Below are 14,164 nucleotides of genomic sequence, written 5' to 3' on the forward strand. Positions count from 1 at the left end.
GGAAAAAATCTATGTGCATTTTAAAAATGTGATTAAAAAAAATGAAATACTAAAAAGTATAAAAGGATAATCTCAGTAAATTGACAAGAACTCCATGTAAACTGCAGAGTTATTTTTCAAAACAGCCTACAGAGCAGTATGATAAAAACGATGTCATGTTTCACAAGTGACACACGGTTGAACTTCTTTTCGTCTTAGACTTGTCTTTTTGGATTTTAGCAAAACAAACATTTTTAAAATAATCCAAACAGGCATTTTATTGCATGTGATAACACTAACGATTTTCAGATTTCTTTACTGCTCTTGCTTTATCCTCTCCTTCCACACTGTTATTGCTAAAAACTGGCAGTTAAATTCAATTGATTCAAAATATTCTAGATCCATATGGCCTAAAACCCTGGAGCTGAAGTTCTGATATTGCCTCACTGCTGTTTTCTAGCATTTGCCTCTACTCCAGTCCCCAGATGGTGGAAGTAACATTTAAACCTCCTTCTCTCTGCCTTGTACAATAGACCTTGGCACCATTTCAACTGTTTACTCCGGTAATTAACAGCACTGATACCACAACAATTACAACTCCTACAATCTTAACACAATAATGCTATGAATTAGTGAGAGCTAATGGCTGGAAGGTATAGTGGTTCCAGACTGCGAGATCTGTGCATTTTTAGAATAAAATAAAAAGGTACAAACAGCACGCTTGCGGTAGACAATGATTACCTAGTAATTAGTTTACACAAAGCTTCCTATTTAATGGCAAAACACTGTAATTAACGCGTGACAGAAAATCAAAGGGTACTTTGTAAGCATATGAAAAATTAACACTGCAGGCCTATAGCTTTATGTACTGATTAGAAGCATATTAAATCAATAGGACATACAAACCAACAGCTTGCATATCTGATTATTGTAGGTCCTAGGAATGGATATCATGGTTTTAATTTAACCAAAGGATACAATTATCATGCTTTGTTATTTACTTAGGATTTAAGAATCACCTGAAACATAACTCCAGCAGCTACATAAATATAATAATTGACTGAATGAGAACACTGTAGATCGTTCTCAGATATAATAAATATGTAAACTACCCAAGATAGTCTGTTGATGGAGCACTGGCTATATTCGTTAGGGAGGAAACAACCCTGAACTGCACAGTTTGAAGCTAGCAGGGATCTGTTCCTTTAGCCAAGATAATTTTTACCATCCTACCGTACACCACATTAAATTAAAAGAAATTTTAAAAGCCTGTCACACCTTTCAAAATATTGTATGTGGATTTTCTGTGCAACTGTCTGTGTTTCTGGCCTCCTTCAGGCTAGAAAAATGATCACACCAAAAACTGCATGTGAAATCAATAAAATCAGCAGGAAAGACCGCTTGTTTAAAGAATTTTCTCCACAGACCTTAGTAGGTATGTCAGCAAACACAACTCAACTGTTTGTGAACCCCAGCAATCTCTGTAACATTTCTGGAGCCAAACTATTTTAGAATCTGTTACTGCATGTGATTAACAAATGTTGTGATAAGAATAAGTATGAGTTTTAGGAAGTAGAAAGTACACATTCAGCAACGTTAATGTGTGCAAGAGAATAACAGAGCTTAGTTATAAAGCATGATGTTATGCCACTGAAGTTAAGGCTTTGGCAGTATTGTAGTTATATTTTGGGTTGGTTGATAAATACATGCTGCTTATTTTGATTCCCTTACTTTTGGAAAGATGCAAAGGGTGATGAAAATTGTTGATAAGGCTTATTTTCCTTATGGAACCCTAGGCAAAAAGTTCACTACCTCTTCACTACTATTCCTGATTTTCTGATAAGCTCTGAATTTATTTAATTCTTTTTTTAAGGAATTTTTGAAAAATGATCAAGAATGTTAAATGTTAAGGAAACAGTTGGTTATTTCTGGCATCTGAAACAGGGATTTTCCAATGGTGATCAATCTCAAATCCTAACACGAGTGTTAAAATAGTTAGTCAATACTGATGGAAATTTGAGTTTTCTTTGCTTTATCTGCCTCTGAAAAGATTTTAAATCTCGATCACTAATTTTAGTGAGTTAACCAGGACCTAGATGTCTTTGTTTGGTGTTCTGGTCCATGACTAGGGCTCCTAGGTGCAGCAGTAATACAAATAATAATGACAAAATTACAGTGATCTAGTTAGAAACAGCGATTTAAAAAACTGTAAAACTGAAATAAAACAATACATTGTGTGTTAAACAGCCTTTTTCTTTCAACAACAGATGTACGATTTAGAGCTTTCTAATGGCTCGGTAGCTACTGGCCAATTTGTAATGTTGAACCTTCTCTTCCTCTGCTGCCACATTTAGTTTGCTTTTCTCTATGCCACCTTCACTTCTCTCCTTTTCTACATCTCCTGCACTCATCCCTTTCTCTGTCCCCAATCTAGGGTTCCTTATCTTTAAAACTTTCTGTCACCTTACGCCCCTTGAACCGAGTTCAAGTCTGTGGTCACTGTGGCGGATATGGAGCTGTGATGCAACAATCTATGAATACTGAAATGTAACCTTGTTATTGAGATAGACTTATACTGGGATAATGGAATGTTTACCATATACCTTTATTGCTTTTAATTCAATGGGGGCTGTTGGAAAACAAACAGAAGGGCAACTCTGTTATTGTCCCCAGAGGGAACAGAACTGAAGTCACTAAAGATAAACCAGACCTGCTGAGGTAATGATGGTTGATCATAGGGGACTGAAGCCCAGGGCCTGACATGGGGAAAATTGTGTGATTCTACCCCTAAAGAGAGGTGTTGGCTTGAGAGGAGGTGCACTCAAAGAAACCAGGAGGGGGCAGAGGTGCAGTTCACTGGTAACTGTGACAGCCATTTGGTATTTTCTGTATGTTTGTCAGACCACAGCCCTTCAAGTGACACCTTTGCAGGACACCATTCCCTAGTCTGTGTGCTTTTTGGAGTGAGAATCCTGAGTGGGCAGGCTCCAGAACACCCTGCTTCCTACCTCATCTTAGAGGCTGTTTCACGTCTCTCCCCAAACAGCAGTCAGAGACTCAGCCGGTCTAATTAACCAAAGATTTATTAAGATGAGAGAGAAGATCACTAAGATCAAACACCGTGCATTTCTAGAGAGTGCCTTTTTCATTCGGAGCCTTCCAACAACAACAACAGCCTTTTGGTTTTGGTATCTTGGAGAGCCTAGTGCAGTGTTTCCCAAACGTGGGACACCGCTTGTTTAGGGAAAGCCCCTGGCGGGCCGTGCATTTCTAGAGAGTGCCTTTTTCATTCGGAGCCTTCCAACAACAACAGCCTTTTGGTTTTGGTATCTTGGAGAGCCTAGTGCAGTGTTTCCCAAACGTGGGACGCCGCTTGTTTAGGGAAAGCCCCTGGCGGGCCGGGCCGGTTTGTTTACCTGCAGCGTCCGCAGGTTCGGCCGATCCCGGCTCCCACTGGCTGCAGTTCGCTGCTCCAGGCCAATGGGAGCTGCTGGAAAGGACGGCCAGTTCGTCCCTCGGCCCGCGTCACTTCCAGCAGCTCCCATTGGCCTGGAGCAGCAAACTGCAGTCAGCTCCCATTGGCCGGACCTGTGGACGAGGCAGGTAAACAAACCAGCCCGGCCCGACAGGGGCTTTCCCTAAACAAGCGGCGTCCCAAGTTTGGGAAACACTGGCCTAGTAGATTGCCGACTTCTGACACCAGTCAGAACACACTCCCAGGCTACTGCCCCCAGGTACTGCCTGGAGATCTGGGGATTTACTAGGTTCTGCAGAAGAACCCCACTGCTGCACTCCTGTTTTGGCTAACAACACTGGATTCCCTTCTGGTGAGCCCAGGGCTGGCCCACAACATTTTGACGCCTGAGGCGGGAAGCTCAAATGATGCCCCCATGCTCCCTCGCTTGGGCCAAAACTTTGAAAGTTCTCAATTCTGCCTTCTTCCTGTTCTACTCCTCTCACGGTACTGCTCTGCTACCTACCCCAATAAAGGAGAACTAACAACTTAAAATGCCTTGTTCGAAAATTTTAAGTAACACTTAACTTTCAAATGCCTGAACAGCAAATGTAACTTTTCTTGTCTGCATAGTAAACACTGGCATTTTTATCTGTTTGATAAAACAAAGTGGTGCTTTCCGTGCCTTCTTGGTTGCAAAGATTTGAATTGCTTCCTGAAGGTCCACAGTCTGGGCCATCTCATGCTCTATTGAGATGGTTGCAAGGCTGACCAGCCTCTCCTGTGTCAGTGTGGAGCGTAGATGTGTTTTTATTAACTTCAGCTTGGAGAACCTGCATTCTCCACTGGCAACTGTTACAGGAAGTGTTAGAATTATGCACAGAGCAACAAAAGCATTTGGAAAGAGGGTGGTCATCTTATTTGTGCACATATGTTCCAGAAGAGCCTTTGGAGTTGATCCTGCTGAAATGTATCTTGAAAAGGCTTTCAGTTCATCACCTAAATGACTTGCATCAATATCGCACATGTCATCATGTGTCAACATGGTCTCTAATGCCCTGCATTGCTGGTGCAGGTCTTCTTCAGGTATAGTGAGGAGTTTTGGAATATCATACAACATCTCAAAAATACTGCTGTGTTCCTTGAGCTGCATGAAACGTTCTTCAACTGACTGTATTGCACAATCTAGCACCTGGTTAAAGAATTCAACTTTGAATTGTTGTTTGGGGTCTCTTATGGGATTATCCCATGCCTCGTAATCAAAACGTCTTCTTCTTCGGTGACTCTTGTATTCTTGAATGGGTGGGAAAATATCTTCAGTGTGAAGTTCCTCTGCCAACTTCTGTGCACTCTTCAGAACGTTTTGAAATCCCTCATCTGACCAGTAAGACTGTAGGTATGACTTTGCTTTGTCCAGTTGTTCCATTGCTCCAGACATATCAAGGTCAACACCTTGGAGTCTCTCGCTTACAAATTTATTTCAAACAGTATGTCATGCCACAACACTAAGCCACACAGAAATTTGAAGTTGTGTGTGCTTCTGGTGATTCCATTTCCCTCTGCCACTGTTCTCCCATGAACAGTTCCTGTCATAGCATTATCCTCCATAATAGCGACTATGGCATCATCTATCTTCCCAATTTGGTGTTTGATAGGCTCTATCGCCTCCACTCGACTTTCCCATCATGTGGCACTCAGTGGTTTCAGTGTCAGAGAGGATGTTCCCAGATGTTGCTTCAAAATTTGCCGTCGATGCAGAGAAAAATACATAGATGCTTTGAATTATATTAAAAAATTCAGCAGCCTCACTAGAAGCTGATGCTGCATCACTGGCCACCAAGTTCAATGAATGAGACCTGCATGGGACAAAAAAAGCTCGAGGGTTTAAATCTCGGATCCATGTCTGCACTTCCTCTGTTCTCTCCCCTCACGTTGGCGCCATTATTGTAGCCCTGACCTCTCATGTCAGCTATCGCATTCCCGTATCTTCCAGCTTTTTAAGAAGCACATTTGTCATACCAGCTGCTGTAGTATCATCAATGTCAATAAATTCTAGAAAATGCTCTCTGACAGTCACCATTGCAGGGACATTTTCACTAGGTTCTGTTGTTGTTACAAAACGCACCATTAAAGTCATTTGTTCTGTATGGCTGATGTCAGGTGTGCAGTCCAGAATAACAGAGTAATATCTTGCTGACTTCAGATTTGCCACAATCTTCTGTTTGACTTTTGTTGCCAGTAACTGTATGATCTCATTTTGAATTGTTTTCCCAAGGTGGTAGTGTGTGTACATTTCTTGGGTGGTGACTCTTCTTAGATGCTCCTGGAGCACAGCATCAAACTCAGCCATCAGCTCCACAATTTTAAGGAAGTTTCCATCGTTTGGCACATACAGCTGATCTGAAGTGCCACGCAGTGCTAGGTTTTGGGTAGCAAGCATTCTCACAATGGCAATGAGCCTTTTCAGAACATTTGGCCAGTAAAGAGATTCTGATGCAATCTTCTCATGATGCTGATCATCTATGGTGGCCTTTAACCTTAGTCTCATCTCAAGCTCTTTCCACCTATGGAATGCTCTCTGGTGATTTGCTGCCTTCTCATGGCACGCCAGATTTCTAGCCAGATTCTTCCAGTCCTTTGTTTCTGTAAGACCCAATGTGGCTGGAACATTAGACTGGATGAGTTTGCAACAAAAACAGTATGCAGCATTCTGGGTTTTTGAGTACATGGCCTCTCCACTTCGTCACCATTGGGGATTTCATGCCAGTAATGTGTTGGATGGAAACTTCTATTTTCATTGTCTTTGGGGAACATGAAGTTTTTCACTTGCTGTGGCCCATGCAGTACAAGGAAGTTCCTCAGGCTACTGCTCAAGTGGGTCCGCAGTCGTGGATCATCTAGACTTAAGGAACTAAACTCAGAAGCAGCTGTTTCTTGCACCTCCACCACACTCCTCTCTGATCTACACTTTTCTTCAGGAATGTGCATGGTTACAGCCATTTGAGATGGAGATATGGATGCTGCAGTAGCTGCCAGGTCACCTGCACTCTGACTAACTGGAAGATCAGGCATCTCCTCACCACTCACGTCCTCACTGGGGCCGGAAGGCTCACCGTAGACATTTGTGTCTATGGATCTCAGGAGAGCTCCTTCCTGCTTAGATAGAAAAGCTTCCTTTGCTTTCTTTCTTTTTCTGAATGCTGCCCCAGAGGGGTGTTTCCTTCTTTCACTCATGACTGCTGTTCTGTGCCAGCTAGAGTGGCTCTCAACACTCAATTGAAGGGGACAAATAAGCAGGCTGATAGCAGGGCTTGAGTGAGGGAAGATATCAGCATCTTAAGGGCCTAACTGGCTCCTACTACTTCAGTTGTCTGCCTGTTCTTCTCAAGTGGGTTCAGGGAAGCAGCAGGAAACAGGAAGCTCCCTGAGAAGCTGGTGTTAATCAGTCCAAGCTCCTGGGGGTGCTGGAGAGGTACATAAGAGGCTCCTCCTCCTCTCTCTCTGCAGCTCCTGCTGCTTTCTGTTATTCCCTCTCTCCTTTTCTCCTGCCTGCCTGTTCTGTCTCTTGTGCCCTCCTTCCTCCAGCACAGCACTCCACCATCTCTGTGCATCTAGAGCAGAGAGAATACATATGCACCAGTAGCAGACACAATTTTCTACACGCTGGGTCCTAGTAGCGCCCCCCCCCCCCTCCAGTCTGGCACCTGAGGCGACCGCCTCAGTTCGCCTCAGGGTAAGGCCAACCCAGGGTGAGCCACATCAAGTGCCTCAGCTGGAGAAGTCAGGGAAGTACGAAAGTTTCCCTATCTTCTCCTGCAGCATTGAGCTGCTCTGAGCGCCCTCACCTGGCCACCTCTGCTCCTTGCAGTCTCTACTGTGTAACAGCTGTCACCAACTCCAGCCAACCATTTTCAACTCATTTTCTAATGAGTGCTCTGTGTTCCATTGAAGACATAAATGTAAGAAGTTAGCTCTAGAGAAGTGATAAAACAGACTCCCAGATACAAATTTGACAAAGGTGTGGTTTTCAGTGTTCACAGAACAGTAACACTGAAGCTAGTGGCAGAATTATACAGAGCCTTCCACGGGGGAGCTCCTCATTAAACAGATCAAGCTCTGGTTATGGAATGTGTTCATTTTCACGTAAATTCTGGGCTATAAACTGTACTTTGCAGGGTAAAACAAATGCAAACACAATTGCAGTGTTTCTCATGCACCTCTGTAACAGTGGGAGCAGTGGAGAGGGTGAATTTCAAATCCACAGAAAGTTTTTGGACACAAAAAAGTAAACAAACTCATTGCCACCCTCCTCTGTGTACAGACTCTGAAAGTCTCATGTTTTCAGTTACCAGAAGTATCTAAGAAAGACAGGAGGTTAGTGATTTATTTTTATCCCTTTAAAAATAATGGCATATGATGGTGGAAAAAATGACAGTAAATATGGGTAGGATTTTCAAAAGTGCCTAAGAGTGTTAGACCCTAACTTGCATTGACTTTTAATGGGAATTAGACATCTAACTTCTATGGTGCTTTGGAAAATCCATTACTAAATACTATTACAGTAGTAGCACCACATGCAAAACAAATCATCGTCAATAACGCTTACTACATTCTCTATTGCTAGCGGAGTTGCCAAAACTTTCAGGCCAATCCTTCAATGGGAACAGGCACAGGCTCTTGGTTATAAATGGACTCTCACTACTGTTTGAAGACGATCCTAAATAAAGGTGGAAAGTGATAGTGTACAGGTAGAAAAGGATCCCAGGTAGGACACATGTTTGACATCGATAAGCTTCACAGATTTTAGCTAGAGAACGTTTTGCTTTTCCCCAGAGTCGTTTACGTGGCAAAATACAAAACTGGAAAATGCCAGTGAGGTGCTGAGGCTTTTCAGCACTATCTGATCATACAAGGGTCAGACACCGATACCCTTGCTCACACTGAGTAGTGCCTTGCTCCGTAAGTTGGTCCACTGCAGTCAACGTTAACGTACTCCTCAGATTTCACCCCAATTGCAGCTGCAAAGTAATCTCTCAGATAACTCAGACTCTACATTAATTTAACAGGATAAAATACATCACTAATCTTGTCATGCATTTTAGTTTGCCCAATGTTATGCTTGAAATGAGGACTCTAAAATCACCCTGTTTTAGATGGAATAGATTCTTATACAGTTCAAACTCACAAACTACATTATTTTTAATCTGTTGCCTACTACATACCAATGAGAAAAATCTTGGTATCGTGTCATAAACTGCTATGCAAATGATGCTATTTGTAAGTATTAACATAATTTAGTGCTTACAGTCATATTCTCATTTCTAATAATTCTACCAGAATGGAGAGTCTTTTCTCTATACTCTTAGCCTGCAGGATAGTCTTTCATCAAGAAGCTGAATTTTTTAATAACCTGCCAACATATGTTTTGTATGTGGCAGCCTAGGCCAATGACACAATGTCTTCATTATCGAAAGAAACAGGTCTACATACTGCAATTGGACATTAAAGCATGCCTGTGCCCATAAACTAATGCTTTGATGTCTAAATGTGTATCATTACGATGGTACTCTGTAACAAAGGATAATTTTAATCCTCTGCTCTCAATGGTAATACGTAGTGGAGATTGCAGTTCATTATATATAAGAAAGGTCGCCATGCTTACAAAAAAGAGCTCAACTCAGAAGGCAGAAAATGTCAGCTCTCATTTCTGGACAAGATGCTCTAAATGGCAATGTGTTTTGTTCTTTCACCTACACTCCCTGAAATACTGGCCTGGATTTAGAGAAGTTTTCCTGCTGACACACTTGTCGAAAATTATATCGAGTGTACCATTCCTTATATATGTTTTTCAACTTCTGGTAAGCATTTATGTTGTAGGAGTTTTTAAGGGGCATGTTCTTGTCTGTGACTGAGCTCCACCTAAATGCAGTGGAAGTGGGGGAACCATAAGGAAACCAGTTATAACTCCCTGTTTCTGCGCCATCGGGCCCTGAGGGAGGTTAAAATGGCACGAGAACAGCTCTGACTTAAGCCACTGGTGCAAGGACTCTCAAGGAACTTACACCAGTGGAGGAGCAGATGTAGTACAGTTGTGCTCTGCAGTGCCTTCTTCCCCTCCCACATGGGCAGCTGGCACAGAAGGTCGGTATACTACCTCTGACAGCGTTATGCAAGCAGAGAGCTCCCTGGCACAGGCAATATTCTCCACTGGCCATCTCTGGCTGTTTTAAGTCCACTTTGCACTGGTCATGCTTATGCAGAGCAAGGGAGCCTTAGAGGACTGGAGAATCTAGCCCTTAATGTTTGCACAGAAAGTTTCATATGACAAAGCACTATTGTAATTATTAAAATTCAAAATAAGTTTAACCAGCACAATTTGAAATATATTATACTATGCAATTCAATCAAATGTTACACTTTCTAAAACTATTCTTGATTGAATTAAAAAAGCTGAACTGCCGTAAATATTTCTTTATTTAAAATAGGACGATGGGGCATATTCTTCCTTGATACAGCTCTTCTGAATTTAATGGGAATAAATTTGGCACTACAGACTTAAATATCAAATACTTATTTAAATATTCACAGACCTTTAACTAAAATTAATCTAATTTGCATCAGAATTCAAATTCTGAATGAACCGGATCCAATGAATTCAGTCCAACAATTTGTAAAGAACAAACTTGCACATTGACTAAAAGTTACACAAATGAAAGCTGGAAGGTCATAATGTTTACATCATTTTATTTGGGTATTTGTGGCTGTCCATTTTTGTAGCCACCCAAACTTTCTGCAAATCAGAATCCACTGCCCCGGCTATCTACTGAATTCAGCACATCAATAGATGACGACAGAGTATGATCAGAAAAGTGAAGTTTTAACAACAGAAATTCCCTTTACTTTGTGTCCACCCCCATAGTTATTGAGCTAAGGATTTTATTTGCTTCTCTCTTCAGTTTCTGCTAAACTGTCTTATTTAAATCATGTTTTCTTACAATAGTTTAGTGAACTTCCCAGCTTGCCATTAAACACAATGGACCAAATTAATCCCGGCTAATACATCCTCTTCACTTTTATGCTTTAAGTCAATAGAGTTACATCAGAGATGAATCTGGCCCAAACAACTGTTCACTCAAGCAAGTCTTCAGGGGAGAGAAATTTATAATACTAGGAGCTGGATTAATTTCCAGAAGGCAACAACAGAATTAAAAACCTTTGCAACAGTTGATTTATGCACAAGCCAGGGCGAGTAATACATGCTCTGTTAGAACACACTACTTGCAGCATAGCATCACCCGCCAGCATACAGACAAGTAACACTGAAGCATGGTGACATTTGCTCATGTTCATGTTTAGGAATGTAAAGCCAGGTGGTTTTTCTACTAGATAAAACAGATACACTCTTGTGATCAGAGATATTGATCACCCATAGACATCCAAAACTCCCACTGAAGTCAATTGTAATTACTCAGCACCACTGAAAATCAAACCTCAGTATAAGAGGTTCTAGTGTTCATCCTGTTGATCTACGACACCTATTTATAAATGATTTACATAAATAACACTCTTTGGTTTAACTCTCTGCCCTGCTGAGTGACATTGGGCAAGTCGTTTAACCATCCCGTGCCTCAGTTTCCCCATCCGTAAAATGGGGATAATGATGCTACCTCCTTTGTAAAGTGCATTGAGGTCTAGGGATGAAAAGTGCTATAGAAGAGAAGGTACTATTATTATTATTATAATATGTGAATAAAATGTTATAAAACTTGCTATCCAAATAATTCCACAAGATAAAGTTCAATTTCTTGTAAAGCTGAGGTCTTAATTTAAGAGGCCAGAGCAAGCCAAGGGAATGTCCACAGGAGCTGGGTACACATTAATCCAGCAACTCCCCTCAGCCACCTCCGCCTGCAGAACTCCTTTGGAAACTCCAGAGGGAGCTACATTTTCCCCCACCAAGCACAAATTCCATGGAAGGGGGGTACACGACAATGTGCTTGCTTTAGGGCACGTCTTCGCTACCCATCGATCTATCGGGGATCAATTTAGCGTGTCTAGTGTAGACGCGATAAAATCGATCCCCGATCGCTCTGTTGTCGACTCTGGAACTCCACCGTGGCGAGGCGGAAGCGGAGTCGACGGGGGAGCGGCAGCGATCAACTCACCGCCATCCTCACACCCAGGTAAGTCGACCTAAAATATGCAACTTTAGCTACGCTATTCACGTAGCTGAAGTTGCGTATCTTAGGTCGACCCCCCCCCGCCCCTCCCCCAGTGTAGACCTAGCCTTAGTGAGCATGACCCACTCCCTACAAAAACAACAAGGAATCTGGTGGCACCTTAAAGACTAACAGATTTATTTGGGCATAAGCTTTCGTGGGTAAAAACCTCACTTCTTCAGATGCATCTTGTTGTTTTTGTAGATACAGACTAACACGGCTACCCCCTGATACTTCACTCCCTACAGACGTACTCAACCTAAAACATTACAAACAGTCCCAGAGAATAAGATACCTTTAGCTTCTCACTAACTTACGTGTGCCCATTTCTTCCTCCACATCTCAGTGTTGTATCTCTGACATTCCTTCTGGGCCCAATGGTAGCATTTCAGGTGCCTGGCAATGTCACAATATGCGGTGCCGTTTCCTCCAAATTCATTGTCCACTTTAAACAACCAACGCCTCACTCCCAGGTTATCTATGATCAGCTGACTCAGAACTTCAAGCATCTATGGATGAAACAGTGGCATAAAGACAAAGGGAATGGCTTCAAAAACATTGTGACTTAGGGCATCATTAAGGTGCTCATATATTTTTATTTAAAATTTGTTTTATAACAGACTTATAATTAGGGTTTCTAGTTTCAGGTTCAAACCAGTTTTACCAATATTCACCAATCCTCCTTCCTCCCAGAAAAGCAGAGATACTGGTGATCGGTATGTAAAGCTCACTCGAACCCTTTTTGTTCAGGATCCTATGGCCACAATCCTGCAATTGGATCCACCTGAACATGCAGACCCACAGAAAGGTCAATGGGGCTCTGTGCCAGTGCAGAGTCTGCCTGCGTGGAGCTCATTGCTGGACCGGGGCTATTAGTTTTGAATGTTCAGTACTTCTCAGGATGTGTCTCAGGAAGGGGAGCTGATGGCAGCACTAGACTATTTTCAAAATCCTCTCTTTGAAACCTTCTTACAGTCAGATTCCCAGGCAAACATCTGTGACATGTTCTTGCTGCAGAGTGAATTATATGATTATAAATTTATGAAGGGTTTACAAGATAGGCTTTATTAAAGTGATTCTAATTATTTATCTATATGCATAAATGGCTTTCTTGTAAAACTAGCCGGTGAGCAGAATATAATTAGCTGTTTAGAAACAGTAAATGCCATTGGACCCTCGAAAAGTGTTATACAGATCTTGTGCTGCATTGACTAGAAGGTATTTTTACATGGTAATCTTTTGGACTCCTAGTTGTATATATTTTTTGGACTTGGACCACAAACAGAATTATCATCTGTTTGCTCCAAATCCTATTATTTGTTGCTTTCGAGAACCCTATAAATGAGTTTCTGTTGATGACTCCCCTACAGTAATGAAAACGATCAATAGTATTGTTAAGACTGTACCAATGGAAAGAATTATGTGCTCTCTTTAAGTGAAAATTGAACAGTGCTTTAACATAGTGTCACCTTTCTTTTATTATTTAACCTAAGATGTCAATATTTCATAGGAGCAAACAACAGCAGGAGAACTTCTGAAATGTTGCAGCGTGGATCAAAAGAGGAAGTAATAAGCATGTGGGGGTGTTGGGTAGGAAATTTTTATAAATGAATTACTTAATAATAAATTGAACTAATTTAGAATAATAAATTGAACATATATTTGTTTATTTTATCAACTGTATGGAAGTTGTAATATATTTGTTTAGCTGCTATTATTTTCAGTGTTAAAGGTATTTGTAAAAAGAAAAGGAATGCAAAAAGCCTTTTGCTAGCCAGCACGAATGCCTAAGAATGATAACATCCTCACTATTTTCAGGTTTATGATGCACATCAGTAAAAAGAGAGAAGCTATTGATTATTGCCATCCACAAATACAACATGCTGACATTACCAGCTGGATGAATGCTGCAAATTTCAAAACACAGTAGAAACAAGATGATTTTCCTGATGAGGTGAAGTATTTTCTTCCAGAATCTAATGAACACTCAAAGCTACCCCAAAATTCATCCAAATTCCATGAAAAAAAATCAACAATGATACTGAAGGAAATGTGCAGTCAGAAATCAGAAAATTTTATAAAAGGATCTATGGCTAAGCATGCTGCTGTTAAAGGGACACCACTAACTTGAAATCTAGTCAATTTAAAAAATGAGATACAGTATGAGCAATTTCAGGTACCCCCCCTACTGTTAAGACATCCCGCAGGATTCTGTAGTTTCATAATCACATTTTCCTCTTGCAAAAATGTTTTCTTCTTCCTAATCACAGATTCACAGATTTTAATTTGTTTGCCTGTTGCTGTGTGAAAAACCCAGGTGAACAAGGGAAACTAGCTGACTATTGCATAAAAGAGATAAAATTTGCATACTTCTTTGTTAGTTGATACGATAGTATCATATCAGGAATATTCACAAGGCCTAATAGCCAGGCAGGAAACTGTTCTGCGGTCTGGTATCTTTCGAAGGAGGTGACTCCAAAGTTTAGATGGAATTATGGTTTTGTTTCAGGGG

The 14,164-nt window shown here is 41.2% G+C and overlaps 1 protein-coding gene across 4 annotated transcripts in view; it reads right to left on the reverse strand.

Annotated features, from left to right (window-relative positions):
- IQCH (IQ motif containing H) overlaps window positions 1-14,164 on the reverse strand; it is a 111,355-nt gene that overhangs the window by 48,193 nt on the left and 48,998 nt on the right. For 3 of the 4 annotated variants that reach the window (XM_024107219.3, XM_065559173.1, XM_024107222.3), the window contains one exon: window positions 11,970-12,161. The exons of the other annotated variant lie outside the window; for it this stretch is intronic. In XM_024107219.3, the coding sequence (XP_023962987.2) occupies window positions 11,970-12,161 (192 nt within the window). The remainder of the gene's footprint in view (window positions 1-11,969; window positions 12,162-14,164) is intronic. 4 annotated transcript variants of the gene reach the window in all.

This window comes from Chrysemys picta, chromosome 10 (assembly GCF_011386835.1).
Source record: "Chrysemys picta bellii isolate R12L10 chromosome 10, ASM1138683v2, whole genome shotgun sequence".
In the NCBI taxonomy this organism is placed as follows: domain Eukaryota; kingdom Metazoa; phylum Chordata; order Testudines; family Emydidae; genus Chrysemys; species Chrysemys picta.